The sequence below is a fragment of the Cyprinus carpio genome, chromosome B12 (assembly GCF_018340385.1).
Source record: "Cyprinus carpio isolate SPL01 chromosome B12, ASM1834038v1, whole genome shotgun sequence".
Classification (NCBI taxonomy): Eukaryota; Metazoa; Chordata; class Actinopteri; order Cypriniformes; family Cyprinidae; genus Cyprinus; species Cyprinus carpio.
This window is the reverse complement of record NC_056608.1, coordinates 18,364,084-18,387,407: the sequence shown is the minus strand read 5'-3', so window position 1 is coordinate 18,387,407 and position 23,324 is coordinate 18,364,084. Positions and strand designations below refer to the sequence as shown.

Genomic DNA, 23,324 nt, shown 5'->3' with positions numbered 1-23,324 from the left:
TAATATTTTTAAGTGTTATAATTAGGTTGTTAAAGTCACAAAGTAAAAATAATGTAATTTGGATAATGTTGAAGATAATGTAAATTTATGAATATAGTTTTTTCCCCAATTAACATTTATGCATTTAGCAGACGCTTTTATCCAAAGCGACCTACAGTGCATTCAGGTTATACTTTTTTTTTTTTACCAGTATACCAATAAAATAAACACATTTCCTATATATTTTATGTTATATTTACAATGAGAAAAATAACAGAATATATCAAACAAAGTTAAATCAATGTCTAAATTGGATTTTGAAGCAAGGAATTTTGATAAGTAAATAAAATTTGATAAATTTGATAAATTCCTTAACAAGGGGGCATTTGAAAAAAAGATGACCATTCAATACTGAAATTACAGAAATTACCAAATTTTGATGTAATCTCATTAGTGGGTTATATATTATGCAAAAACATTTTTTTTTTTCATTTTTTTCTTTTACTTTGTTGGTGACAAAATTTATAAGGTAAGAGCGATGCTTTTTTCCAATTTATCTTATATAAAGAATTCCTAAAAAAAAAATTCCACTCGAGTAATTATTTTCCTTGATTGAAACACATTTCTTATAATTTTATTACTACATTTTGGGTCGTAAATATATGACATCAAGGCCCGCTTTCTTTCATAGAGAGGGTTTAGCCTAAACCAGGATTAAGCCATATAATAGTTCAATTGGGACATTTAAGTAATTTTTATAACCATGCCTTAGAAAAAAGCAGTACTGGTGTTCATCTTAAGACAAAACAAAAGCACTGGCATGTTTAAGATCAGTCAGTGCAAGTTTATTTCAGCTGAAACAGCTCAGACATACATAGACTAGGACTAGGTTAAAGCCTCGTCTGTGAAACCGGGGGTAAATGTTTCACTTTGATGTGCAGGGCAACTACGCCAAACAGAGGCTCCGCCCTATGAGCCAGACAAAAGCAAGCCGATTACCCGCCCTGTAGTACTAACCAATCACAAAGTACAAAACAAAGCAAATCCCGCCCTTCAGGTAACACTGACCAATCAGATTCCACTACATCGTCACTGCACAAACACACCACGCCCTTCTAGTTACTAACATGGCCGTCACCAGGGAGAGAGTCCAAGGATTTTGAGACGAATATTATTTGATTCTGCGTAAACACTCTTGATGATTGACGATGCCACTTGCGGGTCGTTGATGTTGCAGCTCTATAACGTAAGTCTGCGTCGATTTAGCGTGATTTGAACATGTAGCCAGTAGCATTTAACCCCTAGGCCAGCTCAGTTAACACGAGCCAGCTGTTTAGATGATTTCCAAATGGTTAAATTATATTTATATATAAAAGACTGTAACTTTGACAGCTCATTTCAACAGTGAGATACAGCAGGCTTGTTTCCATCAGTCTCTAGTCTTGATCAAACGATCAACATGCCAAATGGGAGCTACACATAACACTAAATAAAATACTCCAAAAAACAAACATAAAAACAAAACAAAAAAAAAATTAATCATGTGTAATCAATAAACTCAATCTATTCAAAAAGACTATAGTAGTCCTGTGTTGTCATTTCACTCCATGTAGTCAAATATTAAAGCCTCTAGTAGCATAAACACTAAGTATTTGTGTAATGCTGTTACCTTATAAATCAGGTCAGCACTTCTTCTCTCACAATATTTTGGATTGATTATGTAAGTGATATTTATGTATGTATGCTCCAGTGATGGTTAATTACAGTTTTGTGAGCCAGTTTGGATATTCAGAATCAGTGGTGAGTTTTCTCTCTAAAGAATAAGCCAAACGCTCAGTGATTTGTTTGTCAAATATAGCTTCTTACTTAAAAAGCCACAGATTAAATGATTAAATGATCTGCATTGTTTGAGGTTGTATCTAAAAGCTGTTTTTGCAGATCGCTGGCACTCTCATATAATTCCTCTTGTTTCATTTTAGACTATCATTACCTACAGTAATTGGTCATGTTTACAGTGACATCACATTATATAAAATAAGGTGTAATTGAATATTTTAATTCTTCTTCTTTAGCATTTTAAACTAAGTTTAGCTAAGTCTTTTATAGTTTTTCCTAGAATTATTGCAGGTTTTTCTTTTTTTAATTGAGAGATTATATGGGATATTTGTGCCTGCTGGACCATTACACTTTGCCTTAACTAGTGTGTTAACTACCCTTATTTACAGACATGCTATTACTCTTTATTGCACTCTTGTGTGCCGTTGTCAATTAAATAATAAGTGAGCAAAGACCAGTCTGACCATCTTCTGTAGATCCGGTGACAGACATTTTCAAATAACTGCAGAATGTAAACCTGCATTGGATAATGATGTTAATTGTAGTCTTTAATTATTTGTAATAACTCCTTTTCTTATGCTTTCTGGCCTGATCAGGTCCCTTTGAATATAAGAAGAGAGAAGCCACACCCACTCATTGACTCCAGTTCCCTGGGCACGACTACAGCCCTGACATCCGTCCCTCAGACTGGCAGTGCCCACAGGTGCAGCGTCTTGGAGCTGGGGGCCACAGTTGCCTTCCTCTGCAAGCCGGACTGGGATCGGGACAAGTGTGGCCCGTAACTACCAGCTCTGGGCATCTCGACAGAGTATGGTGAGAGACGGCGGCTGCCATGGAGCTACAGGATAAGAAACAGGTAATGTCTTATAGATGAGAGTGGGTTTGCTCAGTCTGTTGATTACCACTGAAAATGATTTTTACACTCTGTTTGTAAAACAACAGCGACAGGAAATCAAGTTGAAAGATTAGGTATAAGTTAACAAAGATTAGGCAACTTCATTAAACTAGTCTCATTTTAATATCATATAATGTTTAAAAAAATTGTGTAGTAGAATATAATAGTATGGTCACATTTTCTAAACAAAGTCCAGCCACCAAAGACAATGCATTAATTACTCCTATGAACTCAAACTCACTGACGGGAAAACTCACGATTTTTTTTTATTTTTTATGATTATTATTTTTTTATTATTGTTCTCTGGCATATTTAGACCTCTGTACAGGAAGTGCTAAATAGGTAATGGGAATGAAAGTGTTTGCATAATCAAGGTCAAGGGCACACAATTCTAAAATAGAAAAATTTCATTCTTATTTTCCGGTCATGAGTATTTTTGCTCTGAGGAGTCCTGTAATAATTAGCTTGAAGCATGCCCAGATTCTTTTTAATGGAGATGGAAGTTGTAGAGGTTGTGCAAACCATATAGTCTTTTTGACTTTGGACAAGAAAGGCTGATATGTTGTGCCTTTCTGTGTTGTAGTTCACAATGTGCCTGAAAAGCAGTGAGGTTGGGCAGAAGTACTGTGACTTCACTCGTATCTTGTGAAAGCAGGAGATTTGTTTCATGTATTATCATGTTAAAAATACATATTATCATGTTATATGCAAATGTGTGTAGAAAGGCATATTTATTTTTGTTGATAATCATTTGAAAACTGGGCCTTGAATGTCTAAATTAGCCTTTGTCTGAATTTATTTTGTAACATTGCTTGTGTTGGACAGCATCATTAAAGTCATTATGTGTAATTTGCAGTAATGATGTTGCTTATTTAGGTACTCAAGCAGAAGTATATATTATGTGTTTTACACTAACATTTTTATTTCATATTTAATAGACTTTAGTTTATGTATACCATTTAATATAATTATAATTTATTATGATTTAGATTTAATTTAGCATAATTTAAAAAATTAAGAAAACTGTATGTAGTGTAAGAGTGTGTGTATCAATTTTTTAAAACAATTAAAAAAAAATAATTCACTAATTTAAACAGACAGTGTTTGTTATCGTTTAATGATTGTTTGATCCTTACTGTAGTAAGGTTGTGAGGTTCATTGAGGATGCTCTCCGTCCTGCCGCACCCCATCGCTGCTAGGATCATAAATTGCTGTGTTAGCTGGAATGCATGAATGCCTGGACAGGGCGGCGAGGGCACACCATGTTTTTGCTTGTCTGTCAAGCCCCTCTCCCTCACGTCATACTCCAGTTCTTTTTCTCAAAAGCTCCCCAACCCTGATACCTGCTCATTCCCTCCGGCTTTTCATTGCCATTTTACACCCTTTTTGCCTGTTTCTCTTCAGGCGGTGTGTCGCAGCTGCCACTGCAGAGCTCTCAGATTAATTAACACTAGACTTCACAAAATCTCATTCTTTTCTATTCATTCTGCTTAAGCTTAATTATTTTCAGGAGACCTGCACACTGTTATTGTCTGAAAAGAGTGGTTGTGTGTTCATCCTCTCTAGTCAGTTGCATTGGTTTTAGTTTGCAAAGCTTTTTAAGCTGGCAGTCTACACCAGGGTGGCTGGGACGTGCCCAAAAGACAGCCTCTGAATGCGCAGATGCAGAGACTGTCTGTCCAGACTGGTGCGACTGGTGCTGAAACAGCAGCATACATTATTCCGTAGCACCCCGCCACAATCCTGTCCAACCCACACGCCCGCCAGTCGCACATTAGTCTGTCTGCAGCCGTGGGACCATTTGCAGCCATGATCCTGAAAAATGGGACCTGGTTCTGGAAGAATAAAGTGAGTGGATCTGTGCACACTTCCTATAACAAACTCGGTTGTTTGTGATCTGTCTGAGTCCGATTGTCTGGCATCCAATATTTTGGTCTTGTGTGCGAATCGAAAGGCTTAAATCTGATGTGTGTGTGATTAATCTTGAGTACCGTGAACAGGTGAGAGTCCCGTGTCAGGTGCATGTGCACTCTTCTCGGCTCTGTGCGTAATTGTTCCATGCATTTTTAAAGGTCTTGAGTGGTTTACCCGTAATAGGCCAGCATGCGTGACTGCATGTGTCTGAGCTGGTAAATCCCTGCTTGTTGATGTGTGAGAGATGCTCGTGCAGGGATTTAGTGTCTCTCTGTATGTGGGAAAGCTGTGTGTTTATTTATAGTGCTGGGGCCCTCGTTTGCTACTATAGGACCCCAGCCGTCCTAGAAGCATACTGGTAGGATAACCAGAATTCATCAGCGGAGACAGACTTTTGTGACCATTCTGGCATGTTGAGCAATGAAATTTCTGCCTAAATATATTGGTTTGAGTTACTGTGTCTACATTCCCTCAATATTTTGCTTCAGTAGTTCAGAACAAGTGAAAAAGCTAGTAAAAAAGCATCGGATAGTTATTTTCTAACAAGGTCATGATGAAATGTTACAGATTAAATGCAACGTTTGGACATGCCGTCAATTTCTACAAAAATTATTGCAGCTTGTTTCTCAGATTGGGACAATCTGTGGGGCGGTGCATTGCACTTATTTAGTTGTTAGTATAGCCACAAGTATACAAAATATTTCATTTTGACTGACTAGTATGAAAAAACTCCAGTAATACAAGACTGACTCACTAATGTATTGTAGCACAAACTTGTCTATAAAACATGTTTTTGGTCTGGCCAATTTTTAATGTCATGTGATAATATTTTTTTAATTAGGGCAAACTTTGAAGGACTTATTTTTTAAGATGGACCAAAAAAAACTTACAGTTTTATTATTAGTACATTTAAAGGATCTTTCAAAGAGTTGTATGTTGTTTAGTCTATTTTATTAGGGGTTCAAGCACATAGTGATTAAACCCTATTGTAATTGTTAGAATGGCCAAGGATCAGCAGGACATTTAAGGACATTTGCGTATCTCAAAAAATGTGGCTGCTATTGGCTAATAAATATTTAATCGTTGATTTAGGTTGTTACACATTTGCTAAATAATATGTAATATCTGTTTTCACTTGTGCTTAAATGCCTTAAAGCACTTCAACCCCAATAATCGCTGCTTGCAGCTAAGTTGAGTTTATAAAATATTTGTGTTTATTATTATATTGTATTTAATATTGTTGAATGTTGACTAACCTGTGAAGCGGATATAGACACCATTCTTAAGTTATGGTCACGTTTGCAAAATTTTGGCCAAATTTTATGTGCAAAAGTCCTTTGTCTATAGAAAATAATGTATCGATGAAGCACACCTCTCACAGAATTCACTTTCAAGCAAAGCAGGTTTCTGTTGGTCAACATAGAAAATTCACATGGCCAGCTAACTGTGAAATCTGGTTGTGCTGTAGGATGAGGAGGCGACTCCACTGGGACTGTCCACGGCTCAGGCTCTGTGCACCCTACGGGACCAGCTGTCCAACTTACTGGGACAACACCAGAAATCCAACCGATGTAGATCCACCATACAGGTCTGTTCTGGATTGCTTGTTATCAACACAGTTCTATTACTTTTGTGGGAATTCCTGATTTTGGTATTCCTTTTTGTTTTACAGGAGCTGTGGGCTAAGAGCTTTCTTCATCATGACAGCCGGCATTCGTGCTTCCATTGGCCAGGAGCTGTTCTCACTCTGGTTGTGGTGGTTGGGCTGTTGTGTTGTCATGGCAGTCAGCCGGCGGGCAGGTGGGCAGGGCTAAGTGCCAAAAACATTTGATTGACAGTTTGATTTGACATCATGTATTGGAGTTTAGCTACCAGGTATTTTTTTGTTTTTTTTTTATGTAAGTCTCTTTCCTTTTTTGTGTCAGTCAAGGCATAGAGTTAGTGAACGCGGGTGCACTCTTCCTCCTGCTGCTGCTAAACCTCTTCCTCATCGGGCGGCAGCAGAGGTTACGGATGAGTGAGATGGTGCGGAGGCTCAAGTCCATCATCTCACAGCTAAACGGTGAGAGAACAGCGACTGTATAAACGTCTAAAGAAATCAGTCATGCCTCAGGAAATTATAATTATGGTTATGCTGTGGCTCATCCATCCATTCATCGGCATTATATTTCCATGGTAACTGGTATTATGATAGAGTTGAACCAAAAATTAAAATTGTCATTATTCACTCTCATGTCATTCCATGTCATTTCTAGACTTGTTGTTCCAAGTCTTAACAAGTAAATGTTGACTTGCTCGTTTTTCCCATGGGTTGTCAGATTATTTGGAGAGAAGTGCAGGACATCCAATCAGATGGGCCCCCTCTTTGTATCCTGACCGCTACACCCCCACTTCCCCTTCCTGGTCACTGCATTGGACGTTCAGAGACGAGCAGTTGGTTAATTTACCTGTCAGTCTTCTAGTGGAAGGTGATGTCATCGCTCTTAGACCAGGCCAGGAAGCCTTTGCATCTCTCAGAGGCATCAAGGTAATGACATATTTGAGTTACTTTTTATTCATTTAGTGTGTAGGATATAGATATTTTTCAATATACATAACAGTTCCCATGGTACAAGTGTCATTTTAGTAGAAAATTACAGCATTTATTAATATTTAAAAATGTTATTTGTATATTTTCAGTTCAGTTTTCATTGTTCTTTTGCCGTTTTATTAGTTTTTATAATTAGCTTTATTTTTTTTATTTTAGTATTTCAAGTTATTTCAGTTAGTTGCCAACATTTTAATTCTATAAAGTTATTACGTCAGATATTTGTATTTTTTTTTTTTTTTTTTCAGCTTTATTTCAATGAAGAAAGACAATGTTTAGTAGTTTTAATTTTAGTTTACCGCAACAACACTGCACGGTAATCATAGTTTCTGCCAGAGTAACACAGTAACTACATGTACGGTTACTACTTGAGCGGTGTGACCCAAACACAGCCAATCAGGAAGTGTTAGATATTTAATGTACACTTATATTTGATGAGTGGGATTTTGGACCAATTGGCTTTCAGTGGCCGTGGCTACATAGCATAATGCCTTAGAAATAGAACCTTGAATGACCTTTCACTCATTGTGGCTGGTTAGGAAATTGTGGTACACTTTTAAATAGAGATCCACTATCAAGCTATTGTGATTTTACTGAAGTAGAAATACCTCTATGAACTATATATTGGTATTCTGCACTGTAATCTGAAACTATACAAAAGAAAAGCTTGGAGAACGCTTTATTAATGAGTGTTTCTCTTGGGTTCTGTGGCACTTTCTGTCTGTTCTTCTCAATCATTGTAACTTCTGTTACCAGGACGACGAACACATCGTGCTGGAGCCAGGAGACATTTTTCCGCCGTTCTCTCCTCCTCCCTCGCCGCGCGGGAATGAGCGGAGGGGCCCCCACAGTCCCCAGCAGTACCGCCTCTTCAGGGTGGTGCGCACACCTATACTCGACAGTGTCAGGTTAATACATGCAAGCTAAACTAACTTGCTATAAATGCTGAAATATGTTTGGTTTGATTAAATTAAGGAAATGATAACTATACATGCCATCTCTTTCTTTGTGATATGTGAACATTTTTGTGTTCTCACAGCAGCTAATAGTAACTAATCACCTTTTTCTGGCCAATAGGAACAGTCTTGACCTGGCTCTCTCCCGTCCAGTCACAGCCCTTGATAATGAACGGTTCACAGTGCAGTCCATCATTGGCAAATTCGCCTGTCCTGCTGTATTGGTATGACAAAACTGACCACCTGTGCAAGTTTTTAAAATGGGGTTGTTTCACACATAATTCACATGCAAGCAACATCCTTTTTCACACCCGTATTAACAGTTTGCTGTGTTCACATTGCATAGTATGTATGTAGATTTTCTTTGTTGAGCCTGTTGAACTAAAATAATGTTGTGAAACAGTGTCAGTGTGAAAGCTGTCATGATGCACACATGTCCCAGTTGCAAGATGTGTGATAATGCATAACAGTTAATTAATGAGAAAGATTAATGTAAAAATGTGTCCATTTACTGATTATGATCTTTGGTCATCTTTTTCCATTTATAGGTAGCCTTTTTCTCTGTTAACACGATCCGGTTTTTCTGTGACACTCCTGGTCTCACCCCTGGACCCTTCAACTTCCTTCAGTTGCAGGTTGATAAAAGTTCATAGCTCACAAAATGAGCCAAAACATTTACAAAACAGGATATTTCTTGCTAATTTTTTTTTATTTTTTGGAAGAACCAGGTTTTCCACTGAAATTGGTTTCTGTGTGATTTCTAGACCTGGGAAAGTGATGTTATTAAAGTGAAATATACATTTTTCTATTTGTAAATTGTAAATTATTTCAACCCTTCTCATTATCCTTATCCACTAAACATTTGATGCCAACATTTTATATATTAACAATGGTGGTATTAATATTTCTCTTTCCCTCTTGCGCTCTCTGATGAATAGATGATGGGTGTATTGCCCATTTTACCTCTTCTGTTTCCTGTGATGTGGATTCTGGTGAATGCGTACGGAGAGGCCCGCGTGTTAGCCGAGTCCAGCCGTAACTCTCCCACTGGCCTGGTAAGACAGACAGAACACCACACATTCATTCACTTGTTTATGCTATTCATTAAAAATTCACACTCATGCATAACATCCCAAATCCCACACCGACAGATATTGCTGCTAAACTGTAACTCGCTCTGTCTGTGATTACTGTGTGTAGTAACTTTGATTTGCCACTTTAACACTGCATGAGGAAGTAAAGCTCATTGGCCCAGCTCACATTTGTAGTAGAGAGGCTTAGGGAGGGATTGTGGATCCGAGGTGGAGCGTTTAGGCCAGAGTTGAAACGGAGGGCTGACCGTCTGCTCAGGTGTTTAATCAGACTTTTCTCTCGTCCCAGCTTGCTAAGTTCTCAGAGGACACTCTAAGCAGCTACACGGAAGTGGTGTCCTCCCAGGTATATCCTCTGTATTCCTCCTCCTGTTCCACCCGTTCACCACTCACTTCTTGTGATCCTTCTCCCTTGCTCTGGACCCTGCCACAACCGTCATCTTTTTCTTCACCTTTTTGTTCTGATTATTAGTCATGTCAACATGTTTATCAGAGGATCAGTATGAAAAGAGCCTGTTATTTTTTTATGCGTCACCATTTTTTTATTCAGTTTTTATTCTTCATCTCACCTCGTTCGGGCAACTTTGCAAAATCAGCCAATACACCCGCGGTCTTTTTTATTTATTTACTCCTTTTTTGCTTCTTGTGCTGCCGGTTAGTTTGGCACCCCCCCCCCCCCCCCCACGCTGACCTGTGACCCCTCGGCCTTTGCCTGCCCGCCTTCTGTCTGCCTGAGGTTTGCATGATAGAGTATACGCTCTCTCTATAGTGGTGGTGCTTGTCTGAACTACATTTATCTGAGTTAATGTACATTTTGAGAACTTCTGCATGATCAAGACAAAGTTTTTTCCCTTTAAAATTTCCAAAGTGTGGTAGGTATTTGTCTGCATGGAGAGATCAGGCATATGAGCAGACTGAAAATGTTGCACTGTTTAATTTCTTATTTTAAACACATTGAAAGAGGTTTTAAGAAGCCCTTCATTAATTTTCTCAGTTTTTTATTTAACAGCTGTGCACAGTTAAAGTCTGAGTGTGTGTATATGTTGAATGATGTTTCTTTAAAGACCCAGTGAAATCAAAACTGGACTTTTGTGGAGTTTCCGAGTCTGATAGATTCAAGGTCATCTATGTCCTAGTATAGTCCTTACAGTTGACATCTTTACAGCAGACATATTTACAGATATAGTTTATATATAAACTAAGATTAAAAAGTTTGTTAAAATAAAAAGATCATACAATTAACAATTATTAATTTATAAATCTAAAATATTACGATATAATAATAATAATAATTATTATTTATAAATCTAAAAGAGAGAGAGAGAGGGGGTGGGATCGTGAGAACCCTAAACATTTAAAAAACTCAAGCCAGGATTTGTACTCGAGACGCCTGCAATGCAGAGGTGTTATACGTCACAAATTATATGCACTGATAGGGTGTATTTGTTATATTTTACATTTAAAAAAAAAATTTTTTAACTATAATACTGTGAAATAGTATAATAAAATAAATAACTTTATTTTATTATATTTATTATATGTGTAATTTGTTCATGTGATGGCAAAGCTGAATTTTTAGCAGTCATTACTCCAGTCTTCAGTGTCACATGACAGTGTCACCTTTAGAAATTATATTAATATGCTGAAAGTCAGTTGATGTGTGGTTTAAAATGATGTTTTGATGAACGGCAATCAGTTTTTCTTTACATGCACTGATGAATCATCAAAGATAAGAACAGGAACATGTATTAAGAAAGTAATCAGTTCAGTTTTTATTTCCTGTTGACTTTAAAGGTGGATCCTTGGACCTCTGATGTGTGTCAGAAAGATCCATTCACCTGCCACTGACAGTTTTCAGTTCTTCCTCTCCTGTAGCTGTTGCCTCACAGTTGTTTGCTTCACAGTCAAATCTTCAGTTTAGTCTATTCGAATTTTGTCTTCCTTTTCCTGTTGCCTGCTGCAAGGTGCATTTATCGTTATGAATCAGCTCTAAATATTTGAATGCACCAGGATAAACCTATGACTGGACATGCTTACTGTTGCATTTTTTCTTGCCTAACTATCCTAGGCTTGGTCTTACAGAGCCTCTCTTTGAATGTGTGTGTCAGAATGTCTGTGTGTGTTTTGTCTGAGGATGACACCCAGATCCAGGTTTCAGGTTTCATAAATCCTGAACATTTTTGCAGAGCCATTCGAAACCCAGAACTGCTGATACATGGATTTGAGTTTCACTCAGGGCAGATGAGACTCACTCCATATTTGTGTGTGTGTGTGCTTGTGTACAGGAAATGATTCGCTGTGTGTGGAGACACATGGTCAGTGTGTTGAAGGGAGAGTCCCAGACCCTCTGTTATACCTCCAGTCTGCTGCACTCGTTGGGTTCAGTCACTGTAAGTGCTCCCACTGTTGTCACATTACTTGCAGTTTGGTGAAAGAAAAATATTTCATATTCACTTTAAAAATGAATACATTTGAAAGGACCGTTTTGGCTTATTTTCAACCTAGTTATCAATTTACAGCTGGGCTGTAATTGCTGTAGACATTCATGAGGGCAGTTTTCCTGTTCAGATATTTAGATTAGTGGTCAATCAGTATGCCTGTTTAATAGCAGGACCATTTTAAGAACTGGGTCCTGTCCACATTCTTAAACATTTGTTTACATCCTTGAGATACTGCATCTGTATCATGATGGTAATTACCACAAACAGTAATTACAACACATGCTGAGTATGTATAAACAATGTCAAGTGGTGTTTACAGTAAATAAGTAGGCTTCATAATGCAAGACTAGAGGGCATGAATGCAGTACTGCAAATAAGCTAAACGTCCAAAACATGATCATATATGAAATATGCATTTAAAATCAGTTTGCAATGCATTTAGAAACATATAAACCTAAGCATAATATAAACATTGCATATGTTGTGTGATTTAAGTATACTTTATCGTTCTCATGCTAGATGGGAAGTGTAGTTGTAATATAGCTTTTTAACTATTCTTCATCAACAGTACACAAAAATAATTTTTAATTAAAACTTAATTATGATCAATACCGTGGGTGGCATTAACAGTATTGTTGTAGCAATCTTGTGCAATAATCTTGAAAAATATTTGGTGAAAGTAATAGACATTTGCTTGTAAATTATTCCATTAGTATTGCTTTAAATTCAAAGAATAGCATAAGCTTTATTAACTGAGAAAGTATCTTGTTTCATCATATTTTCTGACCTCTCATAGGTGCTGTGCTGTGTGGATAAGCAGGGCATTCTGTCCTGGCCCAACCCCAGTCCAGAGACCGTGCTGTTCTTCAGCGGACGAGTAGAACCTCCTCATGACAGCCAGGATGACCTCAGAGACGACCTTTCAGTCAACTCCCTCTGCAGGACAGAGGGCGAGGAGGAACGAGACGAGGTACTGCTGATAGCTGGATTGGAGCATCATAATTTCTTTTAATTATGATGATTTGAATTAGGTTACTGCAAAAATGCAGTATGTAATTGTATTTGATAGGGTTGGACTTGAATAAGTTATTATTTTAGCCTCTGTGCTTTGTTGCGCTTCAGTCTGTGTGTGTGTGTTTTTCTGTGTTTAGCCTCAGGAAGGCGAAGCACTGCTGTGTTTACCAGCGTTTGAACCCTCCCTTCACATGGCTGAGCAGGAACCCAGCGAGACGTCACATGACACCGCCCGCTCCTCAGATACCCAGCGGCAGCGTCGAGGACCCCAAACCACCCGTTCCAAACACCAGTTTCAGCCATGACACCGATGGTTGTGATGAAGAAGCTGCTCAGGTAGGACTACATCTAAATATTACTACTAGAGCTGGTTCAGGTTATAGCTCTGCGGTTTGGTTCATGTGTTTGTGTGTGTCTCTATTTCCAGCCATGCGGTGTGGTTGATGATCTGTGTGAAGCAGAAGATTTTGTGTGCGACTATCATCTGGAGATGTTAAGTCTGTCCCAGGATCAGCAGAACCCTGTCAGCATCCAGTTTGATGATTCCGGTTGGCAGAATCACCTGCCCTCTTTGAAGCCTCTGGGTTTGAACATCCTGTTGAACCTGTGCAATGCCACCGTCACCCAGCAGCTCTGCAGATTTTCAGACCACTTGTCAAACATGGCGCTGCAGGAATGCCACGGGGCGGTTCTGCCAGTTCATGTTCCCTGGGGCCTCTGTGAACTATCTCGCCTTATAGGTAAATGAGTGAAGCATGTTAATAAACATATATTTTCAGGATTTATAATATTGCACAATAATCTTTTATTAATTTTGTACTCCTGTAGCTTCTGTAGGCCGTCTGTAACCAGAATACAGGGCTATACAAACATGAACAACATTTTTTTTTTATCATTATTCAACACATTCAATATTTAGATTTTAAAATCTCTTGGCTGATTAATCGAAAATTGTCTTTTTTATCGTATTAGAATTATAATTCTGCCCTAAACAGAAAATTCTGTATTAGTATTGTTGACGGAAATTTAAAATAAAACTAAAAACTCACTTAGTCTTAAAAAAAACACTAATAATTTAATGTATTCTTCAGCAAAACTCATAGCAAATATCAAAAAAATTGCCATACTGTGTATTATGTTTTGAGGCCAATATATACACTTAAAATGACTCATTCTATTTTTTTGTTTTAATTATTTTTTTATTTTTTTAAATAAGAAAATACAAAACGGTGTGCACATCCAAAAACCCATATTTATTTATTTATTTATTGATCGATTCATATTGCAACGTTTCGACGGATTAGTTTGATGCCTGACAAAGATCTAATTGGTTAAATGTTGCATTGTTTATAATTAAAAATATATAGGAGCAGTATCGCCCGTGTACGGAGTCGGACATTACTTTTAATTGCTACAAGTGAATATAGGCCTCACAACAAAATACACAGTATGGAAAAACATTTTGGAAAAAACTTAACATCCTTTCTTAAGATTACTGGGTTGTTCTTTCCTGTTCTGTTGTATGTCAGGTTTCACTCCAGGAGCGAGGGAACTCTTTAAGCATGAGAATCATCTGGCTCTGTATCAGCTTCCTTCCGGAGAGAATGCCAAAGAATCTGCTCCCCGGCGCGTCCATCACTTCACCAAACGCCAGCCCCCCATCAGTCACCTCATCAGTCTGTTCGTCAGGGACAGCACTACCAGTATGGTCCATTTTTTCACTATCCCACTTCCTGTTTGTCCCTGGTGGTTTGTTTAGTCACTGACCTTTGCCTTCTTGAACTCAGATAATGTACAGATGCTCTCCCACGGCTCGGCCGACCTCATCCTGGAAGCCTGCACAGATTTCTGGGATGGGGCGGACATCTATCCGCTGTCTGGCTCGGATAGGTCAGAGACACTACTTGAAAAACACTAGTCGTTTTGTTTTCTTAATATGCAGAGTGGAGAATTTTGTTTGTGTACTAAACTACTGGTGTTATGCCCCATAGGAAAAAGGTTTTAGATTTCTACCAACGTGCCTGTCTGTCAGGATATTGTTCTGCATTCGCCTATAAGCCTATGCAGGTGGCATTGTCTGGACAGCTCAATGGAAAATGTGTGGAGCTGGCTCCAGGCCCCATGCTCTTTTCTGGGGTGGAGCTTCCCAGTACCACCCCCATCAAACACGGCAGCCGCAGGAACAGCTGGAGCTCTGATGGTAAGAGACATTGTCTGTTCAGTTCACAGTCTGGACAGTAGAGCTAAAATATATATCTTGATATGTTTGTCTAGTGATCAGCTGATCCAATAGATACATACTGTAGGTAGATAGATGTTTATGTAGCTGAATAGACAGACAAATAGATGGATAGATACACCAATGGATAGGCAGATACGTAGATGGATAGATAGCTAGACGGATGGATGGATAGATAAATAGATGGATAAACAGATATGTAAATGGATGGATGATAGATGGATAGACAGATAGATACATACCTGGATAGATACATAGATGGATAGACAGATGTAGATGGATGGATGGATAGATGGATACATAGCTGCATGGATGGATGGATGGATGGATGAATAGAGACAGATGGTTAGATGGATAAACAGATATGTAGATGGATGGATGGATGGATGGATGGATGGATGATCAATACGTAGATAGACAGATACAAAGCTAGATGGATGGATTGATGATTATATAGATGGATAGACAGATATGTAGATAGCTGGAGGAAAGGATAGATATGTGGCTGGATGGATGGATGGATGGATGGATGATAGATACATAGACGGATAGACCAATGGATACATGCCTGGATAGATGCATAGATGTATAGACAGATAAGTAGATGGATAGATACAGAGCTGGATGGATGGATGAATAGAAACATAGATGGATAGACAGATATGTAAATGGATGGATGAATAAAAAACACAGATGGATAGACACATAGATACATGCCTGGATGGATGGATGGATGGATGGATGGATAGATAGATATTTAGATGGATGGATGGATGGATACATAGCTGGATGGATGGATGAATAGAAACATAGATGGATAGACAGATATGTAGATGGATGGATGAATAAAAAACACAGATGGATAGACACATAGATACATGCCTGGATGGATGGATGGATGGATGGAGGGATGGAGGGATGGATGGATGGATGGATAGATAGATATTTAGATGGATGGATGGATGAATGGATGGATACATAGCTGGATGGATGGATGAATAGAAACATAGATGGATAGACCGATGGTTAGATGAATACATGGATGGATGGATGAATGATAGATAGATTCCGATTTGTAGATAGAAGTGGATGGTTTAAACTGATTCACTGAATTGAATCAAACTCACCAACTCTTAACATGTTTGTGTACTGTATGTGTTTCAGAGGGTATTGGAGAAGGTTTGGAGAAGGAGGACTGTGTGCAGGCTCTGAGTGGTCAGATCTTCATGGGAATGGTGTCGTCCCAGTTCCAGGCCCGACTGGACACTGTACGGCTCATTGAGAACCTGGTGGGAGCCTGTATCCGCTTTGTGTACTTCTCCATGGAGGACGAGCTGCGTAGCAAAGTATGACACTGATAGGAAAACACACTCAATAAAAACATGATGCATTTGTCGTGTCATATTTTGTCGCCTCTTAATGTTGGCTTTGCTTATAGGTGTTTGCAGAGAAGATGGGTTTGGAGACGGGCTGGAACTGTCACATCTCTCTGACCCCAAACGGAGATGGTCACTGCGATGGTGCTCCGTCCAGCCCAAGCCAAGCAGGATCTCTACATGATGACCTTCTTCATGGTAAGTGTGTTTTTCTGTCTGCCTACACAAGATTTACACAACATTTAAATGATCCAACCTCTCTTCTTAGATTCTCGTGATGATGCAGAGGGCCCACTACTGCCTGAGGACCAATCAGATCTCGCCAGCTTCCAGCCTACTGACAGTGATGTGCCCAGTTTCTTAGAAGACTGCAACAGAGTAAGCAATAGCAGTACAATTAGATTTTAGAATTAAATTGTAATGCCAGATTTATGTGGCACAGAAGCCCTCCTAAAGTTTCTTTACATAGACTTTTTAATTCTGCTCAGAGGTGTTATAAATGTTTGCCGTTTGAAATGTTTAGGACTTTCTTTAATACTGATTGATGCTCTTTTCTCTCTGTTGTTCTGTAGGCCAAACTGCCTCGTGGCATTCATCAGGTTCGCCCACATTTGAAGAACATGGACAATGTGCCTCTACTGGTGCCCCTGTTCACAGACTGCACCCCAGAAAGTGAGTCAGCCTCAATACCAGCTTTAAAGTCAGCTTGAAGCAAAAGTAGTGATCAGCTTTTCTTCTGTTATGATGGATATCCAAATTAAACTGCTTCTCGAATTAAAAAAAAGTTTTGTGGCTTTTGTGTTAAATGCGAGTGTACTTGAGTTGAACCTTCTAAATATTTGTGTTTGACAGCAATGTGTGAAATGATGGAGATCATGCAGGAGAACAGAGAGGTGACGTGCTGTTTGGGGAGCTCTGCAAACTTCCGTAACAGCTGCCTTTTTCTGCAGAGTGACATCAGGTCGGTAACACACAAGTCACTGTACACCAGAATTAAATAAGACCTATAATCTTATGCAAAGCGGCAATCTAAAGAGTAGCAATTTTCAAGAAACTAAAAAGATAGCTTTGAGTTTTTTTTGTCACTGACATAATTAAATATAGTGTACATCAGCCTAAGAAATTAAGTTTCTTATAGAGTACTCTATGCCTCATTTGAATTTGGAAACCCTCTCTCTGTGTGTTTTAGTATCTCCCTGGATCCTCTGTACCCGTCCCGGTGCTCATGGGAGACATTTGGGTATGCTGCGGGTTGCGGGCTGAATGGAGACTGTGATGAGCTGTCTCCACTGGGGCTTAGTGCTCGTCTCAACAGCCTCGCCTGCTCCGTGTCCTTCCATCAGGGCGAGAGTGTCAGCATGGTCAAACTCATAGAGCAGGTATGGGGAGCTCTGGCATGCACACACGCTGTAGGGTCTTGCTTGAAACCAGTCCCAATCCCATTCCCCCATCAAAAGTTCCTGTATATTTTGACTCTGTCTAATAAAAACTTCTTAAAAAAAAAAAATTTTTTTAAAATCTAAGTGCTGTATCTTCAGGCGAGACACACCACTTACGGCATTCGCAAGTGCTTCCTCTTCCTACTGCAGTGTCAACTGACACTGGTCATCATTCAGGTGAGAAAAAATAGACATGCATGTTGTTTACAGGAAGTAAAATGAACAGAATTCATATTTGTACTTGATGTTTTGGTTTTGTAGTTCCTGGCCTGCCTTATTCAGCTGCCTCCTCCCATGAATATCACAGACATACTGTGGCTTTCCTGCTTCTGTTACCCACTGCTAAGGTAATAGGGAAGAAAACACAAAAAAGATGCCTACATGTTTCATTTTAGTAAAACTAGGTTACTCTGTCATATCGGCGAGCTATATATAAAAATCTTGCCATTCACAGTGTGTCCTTCCTGGGAAAACCTCCTGACAGTTCAGTGATGACAGTCGCTACTGGAAAGAATCTGGACTCCATACCACGCAAGGTCAGGCATGAGACCACACAATGCACTCGGTTTAAACTGCAAACTATTTAAACACGCTTGACACAACTCACACGCTCTCGTGTTATTTTTGACTCCAACCTACAGACTCAGCACTACTTCCTGGGCTGGTTCCTGTTGAAGTTTGGTCTGACAATGTTAGCCTACTTAGTCGGCTTTGGGTTTTCTCTACAGGAAGTGTGTTCTAGAGCAGCTAACCTCACAAAAATTGATAACCGCACCATCAGCTGCTCTCACATACTCATATCCAGGTACACAAACACTTGAATGTCATTTTCTCTGTGTTTAGACGCCATGAATTAGTTATGAACGCTAATCAATAATTAGTGTATACAGCTCCCAGGATGGCCCGCAGTGGTTTGGTGAATTGTCCAATGGGCTGCTTTTGATTCAGAAGATCATGGCAGGTTTTCTGGCTTTGCACACAGGTGACTTTAATAAAATACATTGTCATTTGAATATTTAATTTATCGAGATGGATCTGAGTGAAACAAACATCTCTCTTTCTCTTTTTCAGTGGTCATCTCTCTGAGCTATGTGCACCGTTCACAACCCCTGTGGAGGAGGAACCCCTTCAGTAACACATGGTGGTGTCTCACAGTGCTTGTGGTGTAAGTGTTTAATGTAGAGAATGGTTATTATAGTATCAAAGTCACATGCTAAAAGTATTTTCACTTGGCTGAGATCATTTAAAAGCACTTTGCTAATGGTTTTTCTTGCAGGTTGTTGGGACAGGTGGTTCAAGCTGTGATAGATTATCAGTTGTGGCAGGACAGGAGTACAGAGCTGGTCTTCACGCTACATCACATTCCCCTCTTGGTCTGGCTGTTGGTCTCTCTGTCCATCGTACTTGTGGTGCTAATCAATGAAGCAGTAAAACTGCATGAAATCAGGTAAGAGGATGAATTGCTTTAATGTAGAGGGAACAAAAGAAAACTCACTTTCATGCCATTACCATCCCTAAATGACTTTCTTTCTCTGTTGCTTATTTCATACAGTTAACTCATTTATAAATGAAAGTAGGCCATTGGACTCATTTAAAATATTCCAAGTCATCTGAAGCTGTATGATAGCTTTATGTAAGGAATAGGCCACGATGTAAACTGTTGTTTAAAGGTTTGAGTTTAGTTAGATTAAAATATTAATAACAATAGTACTTTTATTCAGTAAGGAAGACGCATTACATTAATTAAAAGTGACAGTAAAGACAATTATGTTTTAAACTTTCATCATTCTTCAAAAAATCCTAAAAAAAAAAATTATCACTGTTTCCACAAAAATATTAAGCAGTTAGAACTGATTTTAACATTGATAATAAGAAATGTTTCTTGAGCAGCAAATCAGCATATTAGACCTAAAAATTCATCTAACGATCATGAGTTAATGGCTGCTGAAAATTCAGCTTTGTCAGCACAGGAATAAATAACTATAAAATAAATATTAAAATAGAAAAGTTATTTTTTAGTTATTTGAAATTATAATATTCACTATTTCACTATTTTGACAGAATGTACTATTTCATTTCCTATGTGATTCCTTTCCATTTTAAATGAGGCTAAATCTAGCCTACAGTATATAAACCATTAATCATATAACCAACGGTTTATGAAAATATGGCTCTGATTTCAGGGTACGAGTGCGCTACCAGAAGAGGCAGAAGCTTCAGTTTGAGACTAAGCTTGGGATGAACTCTCCCTTCTGACCTGTGTTTGTACCAGACACTTAAGTGTCATGTTCATTTCAGTGGTGGAGAAGATGAAGACTTTGGATTTTTTCCCCAGCAGAGTGCTTTCTGCAACACCTCCAATGGGCGGAACTCTATTTCTCCCACGAATGCCACTGAGGGCTGCGTTTTTAATCAGTGAGATCCTAAACTATCTTTTGATTTAGGCTTTACTCAAAGTAAAGGTTTCATCTGTGTTATTTGAGGGATGTTCACCTGCATGCTGCTTTGGTTTGGACAGGGTCATTTAATGGAGGGATTGTTTTTCAATGAGGCCATTCCTTTATCCCTTTCAAAACCTGAAACTGTAATGCACGATATAGACAATATATACCAAAATTTACAACAGAGGGCTAAATTAGCATGATTTTTCTTCTTACTTTTTTAGCTTTTTTTTTTTTTTTTATTAGATATTGTGAAATGGGGATTTTATTGATTTCCTTTGTTTCAAACACGAGACAGTTGACCGCTCATGAGATGAGCTTTAGCTGTAGGTTCTCTGTGTTCGTATTTTGTCACACGTGCAGTTCATTTAGCACATCATACGAGCTTGTTGAAGCCTGTTTTAACAGGTTATAATGTGAATGTCATCACCACAACTTACCTCATATTCAGAGGGGAAATATTTCATTCTGTTTTCTTTTGTGATCAAGTTAACTCATTTACAAGAACTTATCAGCTAGAGCAACTTAGCTGAGAAGCTAAGCTTCCAAAATCAGATGCAGTCAGTGGGAGACTGTGCAAACTCATTTACTAGCTTGCCTAGAATCAGTCAGGCTTTACATTTCATTTTCTCTTACAAATCAATATCAGATGAAATGCATGAGTAGCTGGAATCTTTTTTAGTCTTCTTTTAAACTCTATTTTTACTTTAAAGTTCAGTCAAAACAAAGACTTTTTAACCAGGCAAAGCAATAGCTTTCCAGCTGAAGGGAGAATGTTCTAACTTGTTCTCATTCTGTCTATAGTTTTTTTTTTTTTTTTTTTTAACATATGTGATTGTAAGCCAGAATGCACTGATTTCTTTTTTTGTTTTTTGTTTTTTTGCATACATTTGCATGCAAGACAACACTTGCCTGGTTTCTCAACGCACATTTTACAAGATATTCATTAGAGAACATCGTAAATAATTCTATCTAATTCTGGATGGGGTGGGCTTATTTAAATTATTATTATTTTTTTATTTTGTAATTATTAGTAATTATTTTTTTCACCCCCATCCAGAGAATTCAGTGTTTACTGATAAAGAGGGATATTGAACTTTTATTCTGTTCTACCTCTAGCTGATTGCTAATATAATTTAGGCAACGTCATGATTTTAATAGGTTTTATTATTATTATAATGTATCTAGTTGGGCTGCAGCTATGGAGTATAAGGGGCTCAATTACAGTGTCACCAGATGTGCTTATTTAAAAAATACATTTAAATTTATTTTCTGATAGTGACCAGCTAATCTCCAAATTACCAGCATTCCTTTTTTTCCAATAATAGTGCAAATCACTAAAATGTAACCTGAAACCTCTGACTTAACCTAGACTTCATAAAAGGAAAATTTAAAGGGATAGTCCACCCAAAAATGGCAATTGTCATCAACACACCCTCATGTTGTTCCAAACCTGTTAGACTTTATTTCATCTGCAGAACATAAAAGGAGATATTTAGTAGAGTGTGTTAATTGTTTGTATCCATATAGTGAAGTTCATTCAGGTTTAGAATGATATGAGGGTGAATAAATCAGTTTGATTTTTCATTTTTAGGTGAACTGTCCCTTTAAATTGCTGCTAGACCTGTATAAAGTGGTAGATTTTTAAAAATAGAACCTATACTCAAGAACCCAGTTAGTATTTTCTAAAGAACCGTTCTTTCCAATAATCCACTATCTATCCCATTTTTCTATGTAATGAACTACTGCAAGATGTCTTAATTTATTGATTTCCTGCCTTTTTGTTCCTGTCTCACTGTTATGCTCAAGTTTAAACCACAAATACATACTGTAATTTCTAATCTAATGTTGATATTTATTTTGAAATGATTTACACGTCTGTACATCTAAACAGCAAATGATTGCAACCTAACAGCCTTTTCCATAATGCATCTAGAGATTGTTATAGGCACTGAATGTTCATAAGTGTACATTTTTGCAATGCATGTTACGTGTTTTCTTCTATTTTCCCTGCTCATTCAACAGGAAGGCGGGTCTTATGATGTGTTTAGAGGTTATACTGCCCCGTAACATAACTGTTGTTGTGGTTTGATGGTTTCGTTCAAGATCATGGCTGTGTTACTAAGCAGCCCAAATACAGACTTAGCGGAGAAATTAAGAAGTAGTTAATTTTTAATTGGTGCTAAATCAGTGGTATAAAAAATGTACAATTAAGAAAATTGTAAAATAGTATATCAGTATAACGGGGAATTTGTTTTAATGAACACTGATCTTCTGTTATGTACAAATGGTAGTAACAGGAAAAATGTTTTGGGAGCAGCATTTTTTTTTTTATATACAGTAAATTTTTGGTAATTATTTTTGAAATCTTCTCTCTTCCCTTATTTCCTGATGTATGCATGATAAAGACCATAAGAATGCAAGGTTTTCTTGATTTACTCATCTGCTGAACATTGAATATGTTGACTCAGTCATGCATGGATTATAATGTTGCTGATCTTTTTCCATCAGTCAGACAATCTTTAAGCCAGGAGTGTGAATCAGGCCCTTTTATGGAGCTGTTCAGAACCTCTGCAAAATACATGCCTGGGCTACAACCTACACTGATTGACCCAATATATTTGCTATTTATGAATGTTCATAAGGTTTATAAATGTTGTACAGTTTGTATTTTTTAAGATGTCTTTAACATTGATTTCTCCCCTTCCCCAGAGATTATTTGTGACCAATGTTATGTTAATAAATATGTTCATTTAAAAAAGGTTTGCTCTTTCATTATGAAAGTCGCTTATGATATTGTAGTCTGCAGTTCTACATACTGCAATATTTGAAGGAATAGTTTACACAAAAATGATCATTTGACAAAAATGTACTCTTGGGCCATCAAAGATGTAAATGAATTTGTCGCTTCATTGGATCAGATTTGAAGAAGAAATTTAGCATTACATCATTTGCTCACCAATGGATCATCTGGAGTGAATGGGTGCCATTAGAATAGGAGTTTAAATAGCAAAAAAAAAAAAAAAAAAAGATTAATTCATTCATACATTCACACGATTTAAGTAAACGTCTTGTGAAGTGAAAAGCTGCATGTTTGTAATAAATAAATCCACTAA

At 37.9% G+C, this 23,324-nt stretch overlaps 1 protein-coding gene across 1 annotated transcript; it reads left to right on the top strand.

Annotated features, from left to right (window-relative positions):
* Nucleotides 1–1,068: 1,068 nt before the first annotated feature.
* LOC109084712 (transmembrane protein 94) lies at nucleotides 1,069–22,575 on the top strand. The gene is given in 33 exon segments (XM_042735843.1): nucleotides 1,069–1,225; nucleotides 2,412–2,671; nucleotides 6,093–6,212; nucleotides 6,297–6,424; nucleotides 6,550–6,686; nucleotides 6,943–7,151; nucleotides 7,968–8,119; nucleotides 8,289–8,391; nucleotides 8,716–8,802; nucleotides 9,106–9,222; nucleotides 9,548–9,604; nucleotides 11,544–11,648; nucleotides 12,496–12,669; nucleotides 12,851–13,002; nucleotides 13,004–13,049; nucleotides 13,141–13,453; nucleotides 14,243–14,416; nucleotides 14,501–14,603; nucleotides 14,705–14,913; nucleotides 16,117–16,298; nucleotides 16,391–16,526; nucleotides 16,597–16,706; nucleotides 16,901–17,000; nucleotides 17,181–17,289; nucleotides 17,518–17,707; nucleotides 17,867–17,944; nucleotides 18,029–18,114; nucleotides 18,222–18,303; nucleotides 18,409–18,572; nucleotides 18,658–18,749; nucleotides 18,839–18,932; nucleotides 19,044–19,214; nucleotides 19,951–22,575. Coding segments are annotated over 32 exon segments (4,077 nt in total). The 5' UTR covers nucleotides 1,069–1,225; nucleotides 2,412–2,647; the 3' UTR covers nucleotides 20,024–22,575.
* Nucleotides 22,576–23,324: the final 749 nt, after the last annotated feature.